Genomic DNA, 25,242 nt, shown 5'->3' with positions numbered 1-25,242 from the left:
GTCAATGAGGACTGTGAAAGATGCTGCAGCCAGACATAAAAAACGCTTTTTACCATGAGTGGTAACTCTACTCAATAACCAAAAATCTGTATCCTACTTTTGCTCTGGTATTTTACTTAAATCACATGTTTAATCAATAATGTTTTATTTTTAATGTTTAATATTTTATGTGTCATTCCTAACTGTCACTGTATGTCGTTGTCGCCTGCGGGTGGAGCACCAAGGCAAATTCCTTGTATGTTACTTGGCCAATAAACTTATTCATTAATTCATTCATTCATTCACCCTGAAGCCTCATTGCATCCTCCTCACAGCTCACACTGCCACCCAGCTTTGTGTCAGCTGCAAACTTAGAAAAAACAACGCGCTAACAGTAAAATCTCCGCATATTCCGATAGAGATTTATCCCTTGGAGTCTGAAATCGTCTTACCTGAAAATTTCGAGCCTTATTTCTCGAGTTATTTATGAAAATGTTCACAAATCTGAAATAACTTTGAAAATAAACCGGCTCTTTCACTGATGAGGTCACAATGGATCTGCTTGCTACCGTCTTGGTCCCGCTGTGAGTGATGTCACCCCCCCGCCCCCTCTCCTCTCGCCACATTATTCAAAAGACGTGCAGGATTCGCTTTTTCTCGGCTCCTAGGTCACATCCTCTCTCTCCCCCCCGGGCTCTCTCTCCCCCCAGCCTCTCTCCCACCCCCCCCCCCCCCCTCTCTCTCTTCCACCCCCCCCTCTCCCCCCTCCCTCCTCTCCACCCTTCCCCCCTCTCCCCCCCCTCCCTCTCTCTCTCCTCTCTCACTCTCCCTCTCTCTCTCTCTCTCTCTCTCCCTCTCTCTCCCCCCCTCTCTCTCTCCCCCCCCCCCCCCCCCCCCCCCCTCTCTCCCCCTCTCCCCCTCCCTCTCTCTCTCTCTCTCTCTCTCTCTCTCTCTCTCTCTCTCCCTCCCTCGCTCTCTCTCTCTATCTCTATCTCTCTCTGTATTCCCCCTCTCTATCTCTCTCTCTGTCCCCCTCTCTCTCTCTCTCTGTCTCTGCCCCCTCTCTCTCTCTCTGCCCCCTCTTTCTCTGTCCTCTCTCTCTACCTCTATAAATGCACCTGTGAGTTGGGAGCTATGTGTGAGTGGATAAGGCGGGGATGGGGTAAAAGGAGGGAATGAATAATATTAATATAATATCAAGGGGGGTGGTGTGTGTGTGTGTGTGTGTGTGTGTGTGTGTGTGTGTGTGTGTGTGTGTGTGTGTGTGTGTGTGTGTGTGTGTGTGTGTGTGTGTGTGTGTGTGTGTGTGTGTGTGTGTGTGTGTGTGTGTGTGTGACGCCACAGGTCACCCCCCCACCGCGCGTTTAGGGTTTAGGGGACGGGACCCAATGGTTCCCCCTTGGTCTAGTATTGAATAAAAGCAGGTTCAAAGGACTAAATGGAGTACTCCTGGTCTTATTTTTACATTTGTGCCTGACTCTTACTTGTATAGATGAAGGTCTGTGAGGTGTCAATGAAATCCTTGTACATCTGCTTTAAACCCCGTTTCGCTATATTTTGCATGATATTCTTCGGGGTCTGAGAACAACTCTCTACCAGGTCTTTCTTATGATCATCTGTCAAAAGACGAAAATACTTCTTGGAAACAAAACCAAGGGCTAAGTGCACATGAGGCATGTCCTTTATCAGAAACTGCCCTGTGGTGCCATTTGCTTTCATGTTTTCAAGTTCCACTTCGCGGACAACAACTCTTTTGTAGGTGTCTCTAAGACATGGTGCGTCACCCTCTTCATTGGGTTCACGAAAGTCAATGATCAGTTTGATTCCCAGAGTTTCCTTCAGGTATTTCACATCTTTCTCTGTCGCCCTTTCTGGGAAGGAACAGCGGTAGATCTTGGCTGTGCCCAAGCAGAGTTGCCTGAAGTTTGCGATGTTTTCCACTGCTTTTGATGACATATTTCAACATTTAGTGGGGTAGTTCTATTCAATGCAATTCCTGCTGTAGCCAAAGTGATGCAGCTGCTGGGATTCATCAGAAAATTGAATTAGACAGTAGATCCTAGCAACTGTTCCAAGTGTCTAAACAAGCCAATAACATTATCTCAAGTGTACTTTGACAAAACAATATTTTGTTTACTGAGCAAGATATCTGACAATGAACAGCAGTAAATAACATTAAAGTTTATTTAACTAAATTGGAAGCCTTTTGGAACTTGAATGTTGGTCAGAATTAAATTACCCAAATACAGCATAACATCTGTTTTATTTTTAACCATATAGAAAAAGGAGACATCATAAAAATAGGTAACTTTGTTTTAAAAAAAGGTTAAAAAAAAGGCAGGGCATAAGAGATAATGTAGACACAAAACTGACTTTCCATCAGGAACTAGATTACTTAGAAGTTACTTTGGAAATTGACAAGCAGAAAATTGTTGTATTGGATTTTAACAGTATAGGGGGAAAATACTGTTTCCATGTAACTTTCTAGCAGTAATTAGGCATTATTGTCTTTTAAGAACACAACTGTTACTTTAACCCTGCGTGGCTATTGAAATTGACAAGCAAATGCTTCTTTGACACTTGATAATCCATTAAATAATGTAACATACAGACTTTAGTATTTTTAGCTTGCAATAACAAAAATAAACTTATTGCTATTGAAAAGACTTTGCGAGTCTGAAACATTCTAGCCCCTAACTCCATCGTCTTTATAACACAATTTTCTAAATCACAAGATTAACTATTGTGTTAGTAGCAGAACTACCTGTACCAAAAATACAACACATTGCACTTGTCTGACCTAATTCCATCTGCCAATCCCTGGCTCATATTCCCAGTTGATCCAACTCCTGTGGTGATCTTAGATAACCTTCTTCATTGTCCACTACAGCACCAATTTTAGTCTCATCGGCAACTTACTAATCATGACCACTACATTCTCATCCAAAGGTTTAATAAAGATAAAGACCAACAGTGAACTCAGCCCCCATATATTTTGCACACTGCTGTTCACAGGCCTCCCTTTGGAAATAAAATATCCACTACCACCCTCTGGCTTTTTCACCCAAACCAATTTTGCCTCCAGTTGGTTAGCACACCTTGGATCCTATGTGATCTAACCTCTGAGCCCATTTACTAATTGGGACTTTGTCAAAGGCCATGCTAAAGTCCAAGTACATAATCTGGACTAATCATTCTTCACAAATTCACGTTATAGTAGAATTAGGCCATTCGGCCCATCGAGTCTACTCCGCCATTCAACCATGGCTGATCTCTGCCTCCTAATCCCATTTTCCTACCTTCTCCCCATAACCCTTGACACCCGTTCTAATCAAGAATTTGTCTATCTCTGCCTAAAAATATCCACTGACATGGCCTCCAAAGCCCTCTGTGGCAATGAGTTCCACAGATTAACTACTCTGCTCTGACAAAAGAACTTCCTCCTCACCTCCTTTCTAAAGGAGTGTCCTTTAATTCTGAGGCTAGGACTCCCACATCCACATCCACTTTCCACATCCTCTCTATCAATGGTTTTCAATATTCTGTAAGTTTCAATGAGGTCTCCTCTCAACCTAAACTTAACTCAGTAGAGGCCCAGTACTGTAAAATGCTCATCATATGGAAACCCACTAATTCCCGGAATCATTTTTGTAAACCTCCTCTGGACCCTCTCCAGAGCCGGCACATTGTTCCTGGGATATGGGACCCAAATTTGCTCACAATATTCCAAATCCTCTTCCTCATATTTTCAAAAAACATAATTGAATTGATGAGACATGATTTCCCATGCATGAAGACATGCTGAATATCCCTTTAGACCTTGCCTTTTCCACATGTGCAAGATCTTTTGTCTCAGAATACCCTCAAGTAACTTTCGCCCTGCTCAAGTTGGGCTCACCCGCCTATAGTTCCTATAATTTCCGTTGGATCTGCCTCCGTGCCTTTTTCTATGGGAAGGAGTCCTCACCACTCAGTGATGGCCCCTTTTCCCGTCTCCAACAGTCCTCCTCCTCTTAGAGTCTCCCAGACGGCCTTCTATCCTCTCAAGACCTTTTCATTTTTTATTTGCCGGCGAGACACCAACTGTCTTAACTTTTCAACTCCCTTTACCTACTCTAAAAAGAGACTGAAGAAGGGTTCTGACCCAAAACATCACCTATTCCTTTTCTCCAGAGATGCTGTCTGCCTTGCTGAATTACTCCAACATTTTGCGTCTATCTTATAGCTCCTGTGACTTGTCCTTACAGGCCTTTTTAAATAATGGCACAACATTAATCCAGTCTACCAGTACCTCATGCGTGACTAACTATTATATAAATATCTCTACCAGGATCCCCGCAATTTCTTCCCTTTGTTCTCACAATGTCCGAGGATAAATTACGTCCCGGGGATGTATCCACCTTCATAGATAGGCCTCTTTATGTGATTTAATTAACTCAAAAAAAATCCCACCAGCACTTCCACTTTTGAATATGGATATGTCACAAGACATCATTATTCTCTTCCCTCAATTCCCTAATTTACATGTCCTTCTCTATGGTAAATACAGATGAGAAATATTTATTTAAGACCTCGCCCATCTCCTGTACATCCACATATGGACTGACCCTAAAGGGACCTTATTATCTCCCTGGTTACCATGTTGCCCTTAATATGTTCATAGAATCTCTCAGGATTCTCCTTTACCTTAACTGCCAAAACTACATGAGTAACTCATTTCATGTCCCCTTCTTGATCTTCCCGATTCAGAAAGGGAGATCGGAAAGAGAATGCATTTACATGTTTAAAGATAGGAGGACGGACTGATTGGGGACTGTTTTAAAAGAAAGCCACAAGACATGGACAGGGACCACGAACACAAAAAAAATTAAGAATTATGCTGCATCATCTCAGTTGCTGTTCTGTAATCCGCACACCCCGCTCCCAACTCCCACATTGACCACACGCCAGGTCCCGTTCCCAAAGAACCATTACCTATTTCACAACTCACTGTAACTTGCTCTTGCAGTCACCAAACTACCCGCACACGTATAACAAAATGAGAGAAACAAAAGTTGATAACCACTAGTTGGCGAGTTACAAGCAAAGATCAAGAGACAGCATCGGAGTTATAGTCAAAGATGGAATACTTGTTCAGAACTAGGTAAGAGGAGTTTAAATTAAGTTACAGGAAAAAAAAACGCGCATTCCCCCCGTTGTCTCTCACCTCTTTACGTTCCTTAGGTACACAAAAATGCTGGAGAAACTCAGCGGGTGCAGCAGCATCTATGGAGCGAAGGAAATAGGCGACGTTTCGGGCCGAAACCCTTCTTCAGACCAAAGATCTTAGAGCAGAGCAAGATGGGTTACTCCTGCGAAATACAATGGGCTGACGTGTAGTACGCTACGGAGGGGATCCCGCCCATTTTAGTTACCGGAGCCAACCTGACCTGACCCGACCCGACCCGACTCGCAGTGTAATCAATGTTGCAGGGCAACAGTTTGTGTGTGTGATATAGGGTTAGATTCATCATTCTGTCAGTTCATACTTCTTGTCAAGAATAAAATTTGATTCTGGTAATTGTCTTTTTTAATGTTTTTTAAATCATTTCTTTTTAAATGGCTCACAAGCAGTGTTTGAGTTGATTTTGTAGTAACCGGAACCGACCCGACTCGCAGGGTAATTGACATTGCGGGGGAAGTTTTTGTGTGTGATATAGGGTTAGATTCATAATTCTGTTAGTTCATAATTCTGTTAATTCTTGTTAAATAATAAAACGTTTATAAACACACACATACATGAATGTGATATAAATGTATATAATCATACTAGACCAAGTGCAGACCCGTTGGGTCTGTTCCCCCAACGTGAGGTTGTGGGGGGGAGGGGGGGGGGGGGGTAGGCGGCACGCAGTGTCACACACACTGACTATCCCCCCCTCCCCCCGCACTCACGCTAATTACCCCCTTGATATTATATTAATATTATTAATTTGCTCCTTTTACCCCATAACCACCCTATCTACTGACGCATAGCCCCCAATCTAGAGGGGGGGGGGGGGGGGGGGGGGGGGGGGGGGCGGGGGGGGAGGGGGAGAGGGAGGGGGAGGGGGGGAGGGGGAGAGAGGGGGGGGGGGGAGAGGGGGGGGGAAGGTGGGGGGAGGAGAGAGAGAGGGTGGGAGTGAGAAGGGAGGGGGAGGGAGGGTGGAGGGAAAGGGGGGTAGGGTAGGGGTGGTGTGGAGGGGAGAGGGAGAGGATTAGGGGAGGGAATGGTGGGTGAGGGAATGGAGGGGAGGGGGGGTGAGAAAAAGGGGGGAGGGGTAGAGAGGGAGGAGGTGGGGGAGGGGATGGGGGGAGAGGGGGGGGAGAGAAAAAGAGGGGAGAGAGAGGGAGGGGGGGAGAAGGAGAGGAGAGGGGGGAGAGGGTTTAGGGGACGGGGTGAGGGGAGGAGGGGAGGGGGGGGGAGGGGGGGAGAGGGAGGAGAGAGGGGGGAGAGGAGGGGGGTGGAGGGGGGGAGAGAGGGGGGCTGAGGGAGGAGGGAGAGGGAGGGAGGGGGAGGAGGAGAGGGGGGTGGAGGGGGGGAGGAGGGGGGGTGGAGAGAAAGGGGGAGGAGAGGGGAGGGGGAGAGGAGGGAGGGAGGGAGGGAGGGAGGGGGGGAGGAGAGGAGGGGGGGGGAGAGGAGGGGGGGGGAGAGGGGGGGAGAGGAGAGGGGGGGAGAGGAGGGGGGGGGAGAGGAGGGGGGGGGGGTAGGACCAGAGGAGGGGGGAGAGGAATGGGGAATTTTGTAAAATCAGAGGAGAGGGGGGGGGGCAGAGGAGAGGGGGGAAGCAAGGAGAGGGGAGGGGAAATGAAATTTCAGGAGGGGACAGGGGGGAACTCCCTCGGACTGAAGAGAAAACACTCCCTCTCCCGGCCCCGGGCCACACACTCCCTCTCCCCGGGGGAAGAAAAGGAGAGGGGGAAGAAGGTGGCAGGGGGGGGGAAGAAGAGGGGGGCAAGAAGAGGTGGGCAGGGAGGGAGAGGAAGGGGGGGGGGGGGGGGGGGGAGGGGGGGGGGGGGGGGGGGGGGGGGGAAGGGGAGGAGAACCTAAAAAACAGGGGCCAAGCATTTTAGAACCAAAAAAGACACATTCTGCAAGTGTTTTAGAAACACTAAGGACACTTACATTTGAGTAGATATGAATTCTCCCAGTTTTGCTAAAGCGATATCTCTTCACGTTCCTTTATTCGTACAAGTATACCCAATCTCTGACTGCTCCCTGTGTTCAATTTTATCTCTGCCCTACCGCCCCCCCACCATTTCCTCACTCTGCCAAGGTCTTCTGCAGACCTGAAACGTTAATCCCATTGCCCTTGCCACAGATGCTGAACAGCCGAGTGTCCCCAACTATTTCGGTTTGCACTTCAATATCCACATTCTAAAGAGCACGTCCTGGCGATTTGAAACCACATGAATGTAGATAAATTCCCTGAGGCCTATCTATGAAGGTTTTCAATTCCAGCTTCTGCAGATGTTTTATTTATTTTCCATGTTCAGAAAGATTTCTCTTTCCGTCCAATTTCTCTCTTTGTTTCTTTTTAATCAATTGTAACATTTTTCCAAATACAGGAATAGGAATGCGGAGAGGTAATCATAACGTTTTTTTAAAAGTAAATGACATTGAATTTAAAAAAAAGAATAACTGAACAGTAAAACGTCTTACCAGCTCGATTGCCTTAGTGCAGATGTCAATTCCTCTCCGACATGGGTTTGATTTGTTATTTATTCAAGCCAAAACAGACGTAAGCCTGGAAGGAACACTCACTTTGTATATTTGGTTTCACTGAGGCAAAAATAAAAGTTGTTTTAAGGGATATTTATCTCGCATGTTAAATATTTACATAATACATGTTTGGAAAATGGGTATGTGGTAAGAAATATAATGTTATGAAATATGTTCAAAGAATGTGTTGCAACGAAAGCAGCAACCAGGCAAAATGAATGCAGTTGAATGCCGACTACACTGTTCACAATCAATTTGAGTTGAAAGTTATAGATTTCTTTTATGGAGCAGATTTGCCAAACGCTCGGTGGTAGTTTTTGATCTGACCTCCAGTATTTAACTTCTATTTGATTTAGAAATTAAATACACAATCTGGTTTTGAAGTTCAGGTTGTCCTATGGATATGATTATGGTTAGTGCTTACAAGTGCTCCCAGCATAGACAGACCAAGGTTATCCAAAGGGCAGCTGAATTCCATGTGGAACTCAGCAGTGCAAGTTATCATTGGTGAATACTAGGATTAATGGACAATAGGTGCAGGAGTAGGCCATTCGGCCCTTCGAGCCAGCACCGCCAGTCAATGTGATCATGGCTGATCATCCCCAATCAGTACCCCGTTCCTTCCTTCTCCCCACATCCTTCTCCCCACTATCTTTAAGAGCCCTATCTAGCTCTCTCTTGAAAGTATCCAGAGAATCGCTTCCACCACCCTCTGAGGCAGAGAATTCCACAATACTCACAACTCTCTGTGTGAAAAAGTGTTTCCTCATCTCCGTTCCAAATGGCTTACCCCTTATTCTTAAACTGTGGGCCTTGGTTCTGGACTACCCCAACATCGGGAATAGGTTTCCTGCCCCTAGCGTGTCCACACCCTTAATAATTTTATATGTTTCAATAATCTAGACATCACCGAAAATGTGTATGCATATTTGGTCATTGAATGGTGAGGGGCATATTCATGCCCCAGGGGACTAAAGTTAAATGTTCTCACAAGGTGGCATAACGGTAGAGTTGCTGCCCTGCAGGGCCAGAGACCTGGGTTTTATCGTGACTATGGGTGATGTCTGTATGGAGTTTGTACATTCTACCTGTGACCGCATGGGTTTTTCTCCGTGTGCCCCGATTTCCTCCCACACTCCAAAGACGTGTAGGATTATATATTCATGGACTTCTGTAAATTGTCCCTGGTGTGCAGGATAGTACTAGTGTACTGGTGGGCCAGTGGGCCTGTTTCCGTGCTGAATCTTTAAACTAAACTAAACATCCCCAGAACCTCTGAACTCCAACCTTCCCAGGTGTTCCACACTGCACCTCATTCCCCCTTCCATCTCCCAACTACTGTCTCCACCTTCCTACCTCAATTTTATTCCTCTCCATTTTCCAACATAATCAATAATGATATTGAAAAACAGAGATGTGATGTCGACATTTGATTACTGTAATTGTTCCACAGTATTGGCCAAATCGTCTGTGGAAGAAAACATGCTTGCTGTGCCCTGCAGATCAATCCACAGATAATTGAACCAGAACCTTAAATTAAGTTGAAATCATAGTTAGTGTGCCTGAGAAGAATGCAAGCTTTGCAGATGTTCAACAGTTCATGGGTGATGACTGAGGACTAATTATCTTCATTGTTTCTCAGCATCTAGCCTTAACTGGCCCCTTTGGACTGGACTATTAAATATGAACAATAAATGGTACATTTGCCTGCATTGCCTACATTCCATGAATTGGTAAAATATTCTGCGAGAAGCATGATTTTCTTCATCTTATGTAGGAAGAAACTGCAGTTGCTGGTTTACACCGAAGACACTAAAATGCACTCGCTGTCAAGATGAAGGGAAGAAAGATACAAAATCCTGGAGTAACTCAGCGAGTTTTGTGTCTATCTTCCCTTCATCTTGACAGCGAGTGCATTTTAGTGTCATTTCACTGGAGGAGAAGTGCTTAGCAGGTTCTGAAAGAGATGTGGAAGGTACGACTTCACATGAACGTCTGCATTCCCACACCATGTTTCAGAGGTGGAGGGATAGCACCACAGTCCGCTGCTGGCCGTTGGGGATTGATCAAATGAGGGAAGGGATTTCACACCAAGAGGCTTCATGAGTGGTAAGGGATTATTGTTTAAAGGAATGTGCAAATACTACTAAGTATGACACTATTGAAAGTATAGAGAATTAATGGAGTGATTTTACACAATTTTTAATTTATACACACATTTTTTCTGAATAAAGATTATTAAAAAAAAACATTTTAAAGGCATCTGCTTTCATAAACAGTAAGTCATCGCTTTTCCGCTGCTTGCAATATCGTAATCAAAACTGCCACTCGTGAAGTTAATTGCAAATTATAAACCGTGGAGAGTTTCGCAGGGGTTGGCTGCGGCGCGGGCTGGGGGAGAGCAGATCTGCTACAAGATCTTCGGTGTCGAGATCCGCGATCTTGTGCTTTATGATCCGAGTGCCGACCGGTGGCAGGAGCTGAGCATGCGCGGGACAGCGAGGGCGGCGAGAGAGGTGCGTTTGTTTCTTGTCATACATGTGGGAGCGTGGTCATACGTGTGGGAGTGTGGTCATACATGTGGGAGATAAAGGCCATACATGTGGGAGGATAAAGATCATACGTGTGGGAGTGTGGTCATACATGTGGGGGGATAAAGATCATACATGTGGGAACATATGGGGGGATAAAGATCATACATGTGGGAGCGTGAATAAAGGTCATACATGTGGGAGCATAAAGGTCATCATACGATGTGGGAGCATAAAGATCATACGTGTGGGAGGATAAAGATCATACATGTGGGAGCATAAAGGTCATACATGTGGGAGGATAAAGGTCATACATGTGGGAGGATAAAGATCATACATGTGGGAGCATAAAGGCCATACGTGTGGGAGGATAAAGGTCATACATGTGGGAGGATAAAGATCATACATGTGGGAGCATAAAGGCCATACGTGTGGGAGGATAAAGGTCATACATGTGGGAGCATAAAGGCCATACATGTGGGAGGATAAAGGTCATACATGTGGGAGGATAAAGATCATACATGTGGGAGGATAAAGATCATACATGTGGGAGCATAAAGGTCATACATGTGGGAGGATAAAGGTCATACATGTGGGAGGATAAAGATGAGGATAAAGATCCATGATCACATATGAATGGCGGTGCTACGGCTCATGAAGGGATCATACATGAATGGCCATCCGTCCTAAAGGTCACATGTGGGAGGATAAAGTTTTCTAAAGGCCATGTTTCTAGCATATATGTGGGGTTGTAAATGTGGGAGCGGTCATATATGTGGTTATATATTATGCACCTGTTTTCATATATGTGGGGTTGTAAAGTTCCTGATGTTGGGGAAGTCCAGAACAAGGGGTCACAGTTTAAGGACCGAGATGAGAAAAACATTTTTTACACAGAGAGTGGTGAATTTCTGGAACTCTCTGCCACAGAAGGTAGTTGAGGCCAGTTCATTGGCTATATTTGAGAGGGAGTTAGATGTGGCCTTTGTGGCTAAAGGGATCAGGGTGTATGGAGAGAAGGCAGGTACGGGATACTGAGTTGGATGATCAGCCATGATCATATTGAATGGCGGTGCAGGCTCGAATGGCCGAATGGCCGAATGGCCTACTCCTGCACCTATTTTCTATGTATATGTGGTCATATATGTGGGATCATAAAGATCGGATATGTGATCATATATATTATGGTCATATATGTGGTCACATATATTACGGTCATATACATGGCATCATAAAGATCATGTATATGGCAATGTATATTATGGTCATATATGTGGGATTGTAAAGGTCATATATGTGGTCGTATATATTATGGTCATATATGTGGTCACATATTATGGTCATATACATGGCATTGTAAAGATTGTATATGTGGTCATATATATTATGGTCATATATGTGGGATTGTAAAGTTTGTATATGGTCATTTATGTGTCATATATTATAGTCATTGTACAGATTTTGAAAGCATGTTGAATTTACACGGCTGCCATTAATTTTGCTTTTCATTCTAGAATTATCCGTCATATTTTTAATGGAATTGGCAATCCATTCTTATTCAGGAGGATTATTCAAGAACCTCGCCTGTGGTTTCCTGTATTTGCACAGGAGCCATTTTCATCATGGACGGACAAAACCACTATTGCTATCTCGCCTCTTTCAGCCCTCGAACCTCCAAGAGGACAGAATGGTTGGAGCTGGTCGGTCAAAGTGAGCTCACTTGCAAAAGCCAGAGGTTGATGCTTCAGGCAGGCCTAATTCAGCCAGCCAACACAGGCTGCTTTCACTATCTGCCATTTACAGTCCGTGCCATGGAGAAACTTATCCGCCTTATTGATAAGGAAATGCAATCCATTGGAGGACAGAAGGTGAATATGCCCAGCCTCACCTCTGCGAACTTGTGGAAGGCCAGTGAACGATGGGACCTCCTGGGGAAGGAACTATTCAGACTAAAGGACAGACACAGCATGGACTACTGTTTAAGTCCGACACATGAGGAAGCTGTGACTGAGCTTGTGGCCATGCAGGGAAATCTGTCATACAAACAGCTACCACTGTTGCTATACCAAGTGACAAGGAAGTTCAGAGATGAGCCTAAGCCACGCTATGGTTTGCTCCGTGGACGGGAGTTCTACATGAAAGACATGTACACCTTTGATGTCTCAGAAGAAGCTGCCAAGGTGACCTACAAACTTGTTTCTGATGCTTACACTTGTGTATTTGACCAGTTGGGATTGCAGTTTGTAAAGGTGCAAGCCGACCCAGGCAGTATTGGTGGGAAGCTGTCGCATGAGTTTCAGCTGCCAGCAGAGATTGGGGAGGATCATCTTTTAATGTGTTCAGACTGCCATTTTGCAGCCAATGTGGAAACAATGAATGCAGTTGAAACAACAAACTGTCCACAATGTGATGGAAAACTGAGAGAAAGCAGGGGCATTGAGGTGGGACACACCTTTTACCTTGGGACCAAGTATTCGCAGATTTTTGGTGCCTCGTATTCTAACACCGAGAACAAGCCCATCCTGTCGGAGATGGGTTGCTTTGGACTTGGGGTCACACGCATACTAGCTGCAGCAATAGAGGTTTTGTCGACTGAAAACAACATTCGGTGGCCAAGTCTCCTGGCCCCTTATCAGGTGTGTGTCATTTCACCTAAGAAAGGCAGTAAAGAAGAACTGAATATTAACCAGCCAGAATTCTATGACAACTTGATGGACACTGTCCCCCAACTTCATGGAGAGGTACTGTTTGATGACCGCAGTCATCTGACCATTGGCAGAAGACTGAAAGATGCCAGCTGTCTGGGATATCCATACATCATCATTGCAGGGAAGAGGATTTTGGAAGATCCACCTATTTTTGAAATTAAATGCCAGAATAATGGAAGGACAATGTTTCTCACTCAAGAAGGTATCTTGGATTTTCTGAAAAATATTCAGGTGGTTTAATGCATGAAATTCACCTAATCAAATATCCAGATGAAAGTATCCTGATTTTTTTTTTCTGCAATGAATCCTTGCAACTAGGTGTTTTTGAATTATGCATAAAATAAATCATGCAGACAATATACCAGAATTAGATTTAGATTGCCATGATGTGGTGAACAGTGTAAAAAAAAAGTGTTTGATTTGATTACATCCTTCTCACTGAGAATCAATGTATTGTTGGGCATTCCAGTACACCCGTTGAAACTTGATAATGTAGCATTTTGGACAATGAACTGAAAAAAATCAACCCAAACCTTGTATTTGTCAACACAATAAAACACACTCACACATTGTATTGCGTACACTTCATATGTCTACACTAGCAAGGAAGGAACTACAAATTTCACAATCCTCATTCAGTCAGACAACACATGGCTAATGCAACTGTTTTCTCAATGATGAAACACATGCTACTTTACAGATTGACACAAAATGTTGGAGTAACTTAGCGGGTCTGGCAGCATCTCTGCAGAAAAGGAATAGGTGACATTTCAAGTTGAGACCCTACTTCAGACTCCTCTGGAGAAAAGGAATAATCTTCATTCCTTATCTCGAGATGCTGCCTGACGCGCTGAGTTACTCCAGCATTTTGTGTCCATCTTTGGTGTAAACCAGTATCTTCATTTCTTTCTTACACCACTTTACAGAATGGAGTTTTCAACAACCAATAGGTCTGCTCCAAATTTGGATGAGAATGGACGATGAAAGATTCGCCCTAGTGTTTGTCTGTTATCTTATTGCTCACTTGTCAATACAAATGTTTGATCAATTGCAGTTGCTGTGAGATCAACTACAATCCTGCAAACATCATAAATGACCAGGGAGTAGATCCAGGGAGCTTGCAGGAATAGTATGGTGATGGGAATTTAAGGTGTTGTCTTTCACAAATGAGGCGTGACCTTATTCAAAAATATAACACCCAAAGAGGTCTTGACACAGTAGATTTTGAAATATTTCCATTGGAGGAAGAGTGACAAACAAGATGACAGAGCTGCTAAACATGGGGCATTGAAAACATAGATGCATTGAAAATGTTTTTCTCGGATAGAGACAACCTCTAGTGTTCTCTGTCACTGACGGTGGTGGAGGTCAGATCATGAAATATATTTAAGATGTAGATATTTAAGGTGAGGTGAAAACAATCTAGGTAATTTATATTGTATGGTCACCTCACACTCTATATATGACCTGTGCAGTTTATTAGATGCTGCCGGGTATCATGGCATGGTGAAGGCTGTCTGCATTCATTTTGAGGTGAGAAAAAGCTTTCGGATTTTCGTTCAAATTGTAGAGTACAATTGTCTTTGTTTGAAGCAATTACTAGTGTTGAGCAACTCCTGTGCCAATCATTTATGTGCGGAATTTATACCTCCACCCACCCGCATAGCAGCTCTTTATTTGTCAACTGAAGGTAGTTATTAACTGACAAATTCTGCAAATCTGTGATCAAGTTCATACTGGCTCATTTAATTAATTTGTTTGGAACTGTGCTGACTCCCAGAAGAGCAGTCGCATCATTCATAGCAGTCTGAAGAAGGGTCCTCATCCAAAACCAACGACTCTACCTCCAAAGACTCCTGTCAAGCTTCTCAAGTTTGCGGATGACACAATCCTGATTGGACTGATCCAGGATGGACAGGAATCTGCCTACAGGCAGGAAGTGACACAGCTGGCGTCCTGGTGCCATCGCAACATCCTGGAGCTCAATACTCTTAATACAGTGGAATTGATTGTAGAATTTAGGAGAGCTCCCCCTCCATTCCCCCTATTCACCATCAACAACACCACAATCACATCTGTGGAGTCATTTAAGTTCCTTGGAACCATCATCTCCAGGGATCTTAAATGGGAGGTCACCATCGACTCCACAGCCAAAAAGGCACAACAGAGGATGTACTTCCTGCGGCAGCTCAAAAAACACAATCAGCCACAGGCAATGATGGTCCAGTTTTATACTGCCATCATGGAGTCTGTACTCACCTTCTCCATAATGGTCTGGTTTGGCTCAGCCACCAAGCATGACATCCGGAGGCTGCAGCTGAGAAGGTTGTTGGCTGCAACCTAACCCCCCCCCACCTCCTCAATCGACGAACTGTACACTGCAAGGGCCAGGAAGCGAGCGGGTAAGATCATCTCTGACCTCTCACCCTGGTCACAAACTCTTTGAAGCACTTCCCTCTGGAAGGCAACTCCGGACTGTCAAAGCCGCCACAGCCAGACATTAAAAACAGTTTTTTTTCACGAGCAGTAGCTTTGATATGATATGCCATTATTTGATGATTTGTCACTATACATGTACAATGAAATTAAAAGCTGCTCGTACTCAGTGCATACATATAATTTAGTACAAAAAACAAGACACAGAAAAACAAAAACAGAAGGGAGAAGGGGGGGGGGGGGGGGGGGGGGGGGGGGGATAGGTGCACAATTGCTGCGGCGCTATTTACATATATACAGATGGAAGTCCGGGTGTTGGGCTGTGAAGTCAGTGCATGTGTGAATTTGAATTAAGAGTAGTTATAATTTTCGGAAAGCAACTATTCCTGAGTCTATTTGTCCTAGATTTGATGCACCTATAGCGCCTTCCAGAGGGCAGCAGGTCGAACAGTCCAAACGCAGGATGGGAGCTGTCTTTGATGATATTCTTTGCCCTGCTAAGGCAGCGGGAGGTGTAGATATCCATCAGGATATCTACTCACTAACCAAAAGTCTAGCCTCCTTTTGCTCTGGTATTTTATTTCATTCTTCACATGTTTAAGTTATAATGCTTTATTTTTAATTGTCTACTGTATATCATGTTGTTACTTGTGAGCAAAGCACAAAGGCAAATTCCTTGTATGTATACATATTTGGTTGACAAAAATCAATTCAATTATTCACGTCTGAAGAAAAGTACCGATCCAAAATGTCGCCATTCATGTTCTCTAGAGATGCTGCTTGACCCGCTTGAGTTACTCCAGCACTTTATATTTTGTGTAAACCAGCGTCTGCAGTTTCTTGTTTCTACACCATTCTTGTCACCCCTCTTATTTCTCTGTAGTCTTGCAGTGTATTCTCTCCCATGTGTAGGAGCATTCCCATGTGCCAGATAGCACAGTGGTGCAGCGGTAGAGTTGCTGTTTCACGGCGCTGGGACTCTGGTTCAATGCAGGAAGATTGTTCCCGATGTTGGGGAAGTCCAGAACAAGGGGTCACAGTTTAAGGATAAGGGGGAAATATTTTAGGACCGAGATGAGGAAAACATTTTTCACACAGAGAGTGGTGAATCTCTGGAATTCTCTGCCACAGAAGGTAGTTGAGGCCAGTTCATTGGCTATATTTAAGAGGGAGTTAGATGTGGCCCTTGTGGCTAAAGGGATCAGGGGGTATGGAGAGAAGGCAGGTACAGGATACTGAGTTGGATGATCAGCCATGATCATATTGAATGGCTGTGCAGGCTCAAAGGGCCGAATGGCCTATTCCTGCACCTATTTTCTATGTTTCTAATGTTCCTGACTATGTGTGTTGTCTACGATGTTTGTACGTTCTTCCTGTGACAGTGTGGGTTTTCTCCGGGTACACTGGTTTCCTCCTACACTCCAAATATGTACAGGTTTGTAGGTTAATTGGCTTTCGTAATATTGTCCCTAGTGTGTAGGATAATGCTTGTGTGCGGGGTGATCACTGGCTGGTGTGGACTTGGTGGGCCGAAGGGCCTGTTTCTGCGCTGTATCTCCAAAGTCTTATACCCATCAACTCTTCTTTGATTATTTTGCCTACTGAAAGGGGAAATTTACAGTTGCAAATAAATCAACTAGCAGCAATTCTTTGCTTTGTGGGAAAATGGCAGACAACGTGAAGAAAGTAAGGCAATTACAAAAATGTTGAAAATCCAAATAGACAGAACCTGAATTTGGGATTGAACCTAGGTCACTGAAGCTGTTGGTAGTGGCACAAATTGCTGCACCATTGTTTCGTCCAGCAAAAGAAGACCGTGTTTCCTTTGTGGTAAGTTAAGTGAATGAAAAAAAGTGAATGACTAACTAAAAGCTAAATGCGGGACCTCTTTCCTATTGATTGTTCACTTCACGTCCATCTCGTATTCCATGTACTTTATCACAAGGGCAGCTTAAAAAGTACTAATTTTTTGTGGCATTTTGACATGGTTGACCTCCGCTACATGTTTGTGAGTTAATAAACCATCTTGACAACTTTATTGACCAGTAGTCACGCTCATTCCAAATTCATTCATATTCAGCTGACTTGACCTCTGCCCTGGAAGCCACAATGTGCTTGATGCATTTCTTCCAAAATTCCTTACAAGTCCTCCCATTATCTGGACAACTTGAACAAACCTCTGCTGCAGTGCACCTTGAAGGTTGTAATAATGTCTCAATTCATTGAAGCAGCAATGAGCTGGCATGTACACTACCTTAATGTCTGGGTGATGTAGGGTGCCCTGTGATAAGGGCCGAATGGCCTCCTCCTGCACTTATTTTCTATGTTTCTAACATGCCCATTGTGCAGGGATGTGTTGTTCTGGTCTTGGGGTCAGATACACACCAACTGCAGTGACAGGCGAGTTGTCAACTGAAAATGTAATTTACTCATCATGTCTCCAACTCTGTGACCAGGTCTGTATCATCTTACCAAATAAAAGGAGTAAGGAGATAACTGCTTTCAAAGAATTCATAGATAACCCAGAGGCCACATCATCCAAAGGGCTGTCAGGAAAATTAGCGCAGGATGTTAAGGGGCGCAAGGAAGGAGATTGCAAGGGTTCTTATAAAGATTTTTTGCATCACCTCAGCCACAGGTGACATACTGGAAGACCAGAGGGTAGCTAAGTAGTGTTACCATACTCAGAAGGGACTGTTGTGATAAGCTGGGAAACTGCAGGGCTGTGAGCCTCATGTCAGCAGTAAGAAATTATTGGAAAACATTCTGAGGGTTTTTTATTCATTTAAGGGATGTGAGCTTTGCAGGCTGTGAACACTCAGTTCCCCATTCCTATTTGCCCTGCCCTCTTGAACTGCTGCATATCTGGAGATATCTCAAAACTGATGCAGTAGCACCCTCTAATGCATCAAAGTGATATTTCACATGCTTGTGCAAAATGGAATTATCACACTGATGCATAAGAGGGTGCTACTGTATCGGTTTTAAGATCTCCAGGATTGCAGTGGTTCAAGGAGAAACAATAATTATTTACACACATACAATCATGTATATACACATATATATGTGTGTATGTATTTGTGTGTATGTACATATATACATACTTGTACATGGTTAATATATTGAAAATATATACACACAAATGTATGTATTGTAAATCTATATTTACACACACGTGTATACAAAATGTAAATATATGTTTTATATATCATATATATATATACTTAATAAAAGTCTGATCTTGTACGTGTATATATGCGTGTGTATAGGGCGATGATTTCACGAAAGGTCACTGGATCATAGATCCTCACCCACGTGACCGCAAAATTTAACTGGGGTACAAACGTCACTTCCAGTACATGTTATTGATGCTGAAATGCTACTGCGCTTTGCACATTACATTATATTGAGTCACACTCCTCAGACCACAGTGTACTTACCCAGCTACATTTGCTCAGCACTTGTGTTGTGTGGGGCAAAGATACTAGAGGAGCTCCTCTGGTCAAAGATCCTCTGCTATAAGATCTTTGCCTCTGGTATCTTTGGTGTGGGAGGATCTTTGGGCAGGAACCGGAAGCACGTGTTCTGGAATGTAGCGAGCCGCCGAGTGTATCACTTTGGAGGTTGTGCAGACCGGCGGCGCGCTCGGACCAGTGGATACAATCAAAGATACAATGGCTTCCAGCACTGACCCCGAGGAGGAGGACGGCATGGACGAGTTCCTCGAAAAGTTCAAGGGGAAGATGTACAAAGATGGCTTCACTGAGGACAACTGGGAGAAGGTGGGATTTGTGACCCGAAATTAGTGACGAAAAGCGTTTTGCATCTCTAACATCAAGTAACCCTTGCTTTCCCTCTCTCCTCAGCCCTTGTTCTTCGACTAGTTTCACCGTCCTGATTAATCTTACTGATTGTATGGCTCCTTGTCACCTTCCCCATAGTTAACAAAGAACTATTCAACATTACCTTATCTGCTTTGATCTGTCGTTTTTATACCTCACCCTTTCCATATCTCTGGACTCTGGAGACAGTGACAACATGCTGGACTCCCTCTCCTGCCTCTCGGTCCGAAGAAGGACCTCGACCCGAAACGTTACACATTCCTTCGCTCCAGAGACGCTGCCTGTCCATCATTTTGTGTCTACTAAATGGCGCACTAGGTTCAATACTGGTACAAAAGTCTTTGGAATATAACAGTGATGGTTTGTAACTTTGTTAGTATTTTAGTAGATTACCCAACTAAAACTAGGTACCTCAGAGTCATGAGCAGAACTTACCCTCTTAACAGTTTACGACTGCATGATTTGCAAATGCAGGCAGCTTGTGATTTTTCAATTGTCAGATATGTTGTATCGGGCGGTATATTGTGACGAAATGTTGCCGAAGTCTGAGCCTTCCTGAAAAGTTAAGATGTAAAGATACCTGACCCTTCTGAATTTGTAGTCGGCAGGACAGTACTCTGCATCAAATATACTAGAGGAGCGCTCCTCTAGTATCTTTGCACCGCATATTGCCACCTATAATAACAGAGATAGACACAGAGTGCTGGAGTACACCAGTGTCTATCTTAGGTATAAACCAGCATAACTAGTATAAACTGGTGATTGATTGCAGGCATGTCTCAGTGGACCGAGGAGTGCGTTTCCATTCCGTATCTTTCAATCAATCAAAGACGTTTAATCTATAGTGTTCCTTAATCATTGTAATGTCCAAGTGTAGAAATCAGAAGTGCCCTCACTCATCACTAAACAACTGCCAGCAGCAACTCTGTATAATCCAGGCCAGTATTTTTTAAATTAATCCCACTTATCCTTGTTTGTGCCACAACTTTGTTTGTCTTGCAAAATATTATCTGACACAGCAGGAGAAACCACTGCCTCAAATGCTAGAGAACCTGGTCCAACCCTGACCTCGGGTCCTCACCATGTGGCGTTTGCCCTGGGTGCTCTGATTTTCTTCCGTATTTCAAAGGTGTGCGGGTTGGTAGGTTAATTGGCCTTCGTATGTCTGGCGGAGGAAGTTGATGAGAATGTCACAGCGGTAGAGTTGCTGCCTTACAGCAAAATGCAGCTGGGTTCGATCCCGACTATGGGTACTATCTGTATGGAGTTTGTACGTTCTCCCCGTGATCTGCGTGGGTTTGCTCCGAGATCGTCGTTTTCCTCCCACACTCCAAAGACGTACAGGTTTGTAGGTTAATTGGCTTGATAAAAATGTAAATTGTCCAAGTTGGCGATATGCAGAGTACTGCCCTGCCGACTACAAAATTCAGAAGGTTCAGAAGGAATGTAGAGAGAATTTTAAAATGTGGATTAATGTGGGATTCGTGTAACGGGTAGAGAATTGGTGAATATAAGTAGGAAAGAACTACAGATGTTGGTTTAAATCGAAGGTAGACACAAAATGCTGGAGTAACTCAGCGGGTCGGGCAGCATCTCTGGAGAGAAGGAATGGGATCTCTCCAGAGATGCTGCCTGGCCCACTGGGTTACTCCAGCATTTTGTGTTTATCTTGGTGAATATAAGAGTTTGTTTCCATGCTGCATATCTCCATGACATTCTTTGTGCATCCAGATAAAACGCTTTTACAAAGCCAAACACAGCACCATTTGCCAGAGAATTGGTCTTCATGTTAATCCTTTAACAAAAGATAAGGCAGCTTCCTTCACATGTGGTAAAACACCCACCATTATGTCACGTCCGATAAAATATGAAACTTTTAGTTCAAAAAGGGTTTCCTCTTGGCTTGTGAATAGAGCTAAATTTGTAGATTATTTGCAAATTGTGATCAATTAGAGCCATTTACTCCTTTCTTGTTGAGTAGCGACCAGGAGCTAGAGAAGAATATCAGAAGGATGAAATTAAAGGCAGAAAGGGATTTTTTTTAAAGCTAACAATGTGTCTTTTTGTTTTTCCTGTCAAGGAGTTTGATAAAATTCCAATGTTCATGAAAAAGGCACCAGAAGACCTTGATCCAATGGAGCACCCAGAAGTTGCCTGCATCCAGTCCATGTTATACGATGAGAATCAATCTCCAGAAGGTACAAGAAAAATAATTAAAGCAAATCTTACTCTAAATTTAAAACTTCAGCATTGTAGACAATTGTCAGATTCCTTCCTCAGAGAAAATGTTATGTCCCAAAAAAGTTATCTATCAATGGCAGGGTTTTTGTGTTTTATATACAAAGCTGGTAAAATGATTTAAACTGCACTTTCAGCCACAGCTGGTGCAGGTGAAAAAATAAACCTAAACTTTCACTTAATTGGTGTGATTGCGAGTTTTTATATATTTACTGATTGTAATGTGCTTCTACCTTACAATTTACAGAGCTTGCAAAAACATACAAGAATGAAGGAAACGAATATTTTAAGGAAAAGAATTACAAGAGGGCAGTCGTCTCTTACACAGAGGGTCTGAGGAGGAAATGCTCCGACACAGAGCTAACCGTCATACTCTATACAAACAGAGCTGCAGCACAATTTTATTTAGGTATAACTTTCTGGTATTTAACAAGTTGGTGGATGGGTGGGACTGGGATTTATGGTTTGTTCAAAAAATCAGGTGAGATTTAGAATTGAATTTGGATCAGAGTAATATGATTAAAATTTAGTTTGTGGATTTGTTTGGGGCTGAATTGTGTTCCTTTGTCAACAGGAGTTTGCAATTTAAAATTAATTACTGTTTTTTGGCTTTCATGATTAAACCCTTGAAAATAAGAAAATAGTTGCAACACAACCAGCCCACACAGACAATGTGTTCCCCCATCTTTTCATAAAGCCAATCTTACTTGGAAAATAGTGAGTATATATTGTGTTTAGTGGAATTGTTCTGCAACACAGTTGATTGTTTGCTGAGGTGAGGCAGTATATTTAAGTGCAACAAGCTCTCAAAGCTGTAACGTCTCGTAAATTAGAAGGCACAGCTGAGGGGAAATGTGTAATATGCTATCTTCCATAAGGCCCACCGTTCAGTTTAGTTTAGAGATACAGCGTGGAAACAGGCCCATCGGCCCACCGAGTCCACACTGACCAACGATAACACTATCTACACACACTAGAGACAATTTTTGTAGCCAATGAACCTACAAACCTGTACGTCTTTGGAGTGTGGGAGGAAACCGAAAATCTCGGAGAAAACACACGCGGTCACGGGGAGAACGTACAAACTCTGTACAGACAGTACCCGTAGTACAGGATCGAACCCGGGTCTCTGACGTTGCAAGCGTGTAAGACAGCAACTCTCCTGCTGTGCCACCGTGCCGCTCCGGCTTATGGCATTGCACCAAGGTAATGGCAGGTAATTGTTAAGGATAGAAAATGTGAAGAATGCAAAAGTAAAATGAGTGTGCTAACTATTGGATTTGATATTCTGTCTCTAGGTAATAATCGATCAGCATTAAATGATGTGATTGCAGCTCGAAAATTGAAACCAAATCATCTGAAAGCAATAATCAGAGGTAGGAGCTGCAAATGCACTGTCTCCAAAACAGCTTTTGTGTTCGTGTCCTTCCTCCCGTTTAGTCTTTATTAATGGGAACCTATTCCCGGGGTTTTTTTATTCTTGAGAAACAGAAAAGACATTTGGAACTCCATAAGCAGAGAACCAGAAGAAGGAACACAAATTCCACAATAGCACAATATAACTCGAGTATTGTCCTTAAATACTCATTAATAATTTGTCTGTCTCTGCCCTTTGTCATTTTATAAACCTCTGAAAAGTCATCACTCAACTGGCTTCACTCCAGGAGAAACAAACCCAGCCAATCCAATCTCTCTCTAACTAAAACCATCCAATCCAGGCAACAATTTTATGTGTGAGTCTTTCCTGCTCCCTCTCTATTTTAATCGCACCCCTCCTATTTGTTTCTGCAGAAAGTTATAGCCAAAAAGTGAATTGAGGCTTTCGTCATTAATATTTAGATACACCAGTGCTATACAAAATCATTCAGAGCTGTGCTTGCTGATTGAGTTCCACCCATTCCCAATCTTTTTGTTGTTCATTGTTTTAATAGAACAATTCTAAGAATCGCTACTTGCTCCAGAACTATTTATTCTGGTCAATAGCTGATAGTTGCACATTGATAATTACAAAAGGAACAATAATTAAGGAACTTTCTTTGATTTCGTAATGTTTCACTGTGATTTCTTAAATTGATGAATATATTTTTTTTGCATAATTGTTTCTTCTTTGGCATTTGCTCTGGTATCTTAAATTTAGCTTGTGATGTTGACAGGTGTCCTGTGCCACATTGAACTGAAGGATTCCAGCAGTGCAGTATCATGGTGTGATGAGGGCCTCCAGATTGAACCAAAAGAAAAACAACTCCTTGAACTGAGAGCCAAAACTGATAAGCAGAAGGTATAGTTATTTGTAGGAAAGAACTGCAGATGCTGCTTTAAATTGTAGGTAGACACAAACTGCTGGAGTACCTCTGCGGGACAGGCAGCTTCTCTGGAGAGAAGGAATGGGTGATGTTTTGGGTCGAGACCTTTCTTCAGACTGATGTCAGGGCAGTGGGCAGGACAGAGATAGAATGTAGTCGGAGACAGTAAGACTGGTGGGAGAAAGGGGGAGGGAATGGAGAGTGAAGGAAAGCAAGGGCTAGTTGAAGTTGGAGAAGTCAACGTTCACACTGCTGGGTTGTTAGCTGCCGAAGCGAAATATGAGGTGCTGTTCCTCCAATTTGCACTGGGCCTCTCTCTGACAATGGAGGAGGCCCAGAACAGAAAGGTCCGATTGGGAATTGGAGAGGGAGTGCTGAGCAACCGGGAGATCTGGTAGGTTAAGGCGGACTGAGCGGAGGTGTTCATCGAAACGATCGCCGAGCCTGAGATTGGTCTCGCCGATGTATAGGAGTTTACACCTGGAACAACGGATACAATAGATGAGGTTGGAGGAGGTGCAAGTGAACCTTTGGCTCACCTGAAAATACTGTTGGGGTCCTCGGATTGAGTCGAGGGGAGAGGTTACAGGACAGGTGTTGCAGGGGAACGTACCTGGGGAGGGGGTTGTGTGTTATAAAGTGACTCTAAGAGAGACTGTTATCGAGTGGCTCCGAATGCAGGAGATGTAGTCACCGTATCGTACATTACTCTATGGTTACCAGAGATGGTCGGTGTGCTTCTCCAGGGCAGCAAAGAGCTTGCCGATATGGAAAGTGCTTGCTGATGAAACTGGTAAAGTTCTAACATGTCTTTATAGTGTAAGAATGCTTGTGGCAACGTATGCAGACTCTCAAATGCCCAATATACAAAAAATCTCCACAGCAGGGCCAAGACCAGATGACTTTAAACCACAATTTTGAATTGATGTTAAACCCAGTGGACAGATGAGTTCCTGACTGTTTATGGCTTCTGTTGTTGAATCACTCTATATTCTTTTTGATAGCGGGTTGAAGAGCGTAATCGAAGGAAGGCAACATTGAGTGATAAGAAGCAAAGGGTGCAAGCAGAGGCATTACTGAAAGCCATCCAGGTAGGGAAAGTGGTGGGAGAGGGTTGTGGGTGGAGGGGTAGGAAGAATGGCATGTTTGAAATTAAATGCAAGTTTCACACAATTCAGGTATCCGATCCTTTGAATTGGCAATGGTGTGTGGTGACTGATTAAATAAATAAATAAATTACTTTTAATTTAAACTAAAATCTTGAGTTGGATATTGTGGAATCATTTATCACACTCAATTAAAGAAAGTACTGTGTGCCTCTTCAAAGTGGATTGCCGAGTGCTTCCCAGTCCCAAGTTCTTGGTATAGTCTAGTTAATACCATAGCCTCTAATGTTGATACGTGGAGATAGTGGCATGTTCGTGCATTTTCTATATTTTTTTGTGCTTCAGTTGATTTCTTTAT

General features: G+C 43.5%; 3 protein-coding genes across 10 annotated transcripts in view; 2 read left to right on the top strand and 1 right to left on the bottom strand.

The window, feature by feature from the left end:
- LOC129700834 (triple specificity protein phosphatase PtpB-like) overlaps window positions 1-19,589 on the bottom strand; it is a 25,063-nt gene extending 5,474 nt beyond the window's left edge. Inside the window, exons 1-4 of one of the 8 annotated variants that reach the window (XM_055641572.1) lie at window positions 19,362-19,589; window positions 7,661-7,745; window positions 5,186-5,303; window positions 1,464-2,001 (exon numbers count right to left, since the gene is read on the bottom strand). In XM_055641572.1, the coding sequence (XP_055497547.1) occupies window positions 1,464-1,935 (472 nt within the window). In that variant the 5' untranslated portion in view covers window positions 1,936-2,001; window positions 5,186-5,303; window positions 7,661-7,745; window positions 19,362-19,589. Of the gene's footprint in view, window positions 1-1,463; window positions 2,002-5,185; window positions 5,391-7,660; window positions 7,781-18,835; window positions 18,971-19,361 lie in introns of those variants that run through there. The other 7 variants (XM_055641570.1, XM_055641573.1, XM_055641571.1 and 4 more) reach the window with 7 other exon arrangements.
- On the top strand, window positions 10,180-13,531 carry pars2 (prolyl-tRNA synthetase 2, mitochondrial). Its single transcript, XM_055641568.1, is given in 3 exon segments — window positions 10,180-10,236; window positions 11,766-11,941; window positions 11,943-13,531. Coding segments are annotated over 2 exon segments (1,413 nt in total). The 5' UTR covers window positions 10,180-10,236; window positions 11,766-11,785; the 3' UTR covers window positions 13,200-13,531.
- Window positions 19,044-25,242, top strand: part of ttc4 (tetratricopeptide repeat domain 4) — a 13,645-nt gene continuing 7,446 nt past the window's right edge. The window contains exons 1-6 of the mRNA XM_055641569.1: window positions 19,044-19,177; window positions 21,318-21,435; window positions 21,723-21,884; window positions 22,774-22,851; window positions 23,629-23,753; window positions 24,783-24,869. Of these exons, the coding sequence (XP_055497544.1) occupies window positions 19,070-19,177; window positions 21,318-21,435; window positions 21,723-21,884; window positions 22,774-22,851; window positions 23,629-23,753; window positions 24,783-24,869 (678 nt within the window). The 5' untranslated portion in view covers window positions 19,044-19,069. The remainder of the gene's footprint in view (window positions 19,178-21,317; window positions 21,436-21,722; window positions 21,885-22,773; window positions 22,852-23,628; window positions 23,754-24,782; window positions 24,870-25,242) is intronic.

Source organism: Leucoraja erinacea, chromosome 10, assembly GCF_028641065.1.
Source record: "Leucoraja erinacea ecotype New England chromosome 10, Leri_hhj_1, whole genome shotgun sequence".
Classification (NCBI taxonomy): Eukaryota; Metazoa; Chordata; class Chondrichthyes; order Rajiformes; family Rajidae; genus Leucoraja; species Leucoraja erinaceus.
Note: the sequence above shows the minus strand (reverse complement) of the source record. Positions and strands in the feature narration are given on the sequence as shown.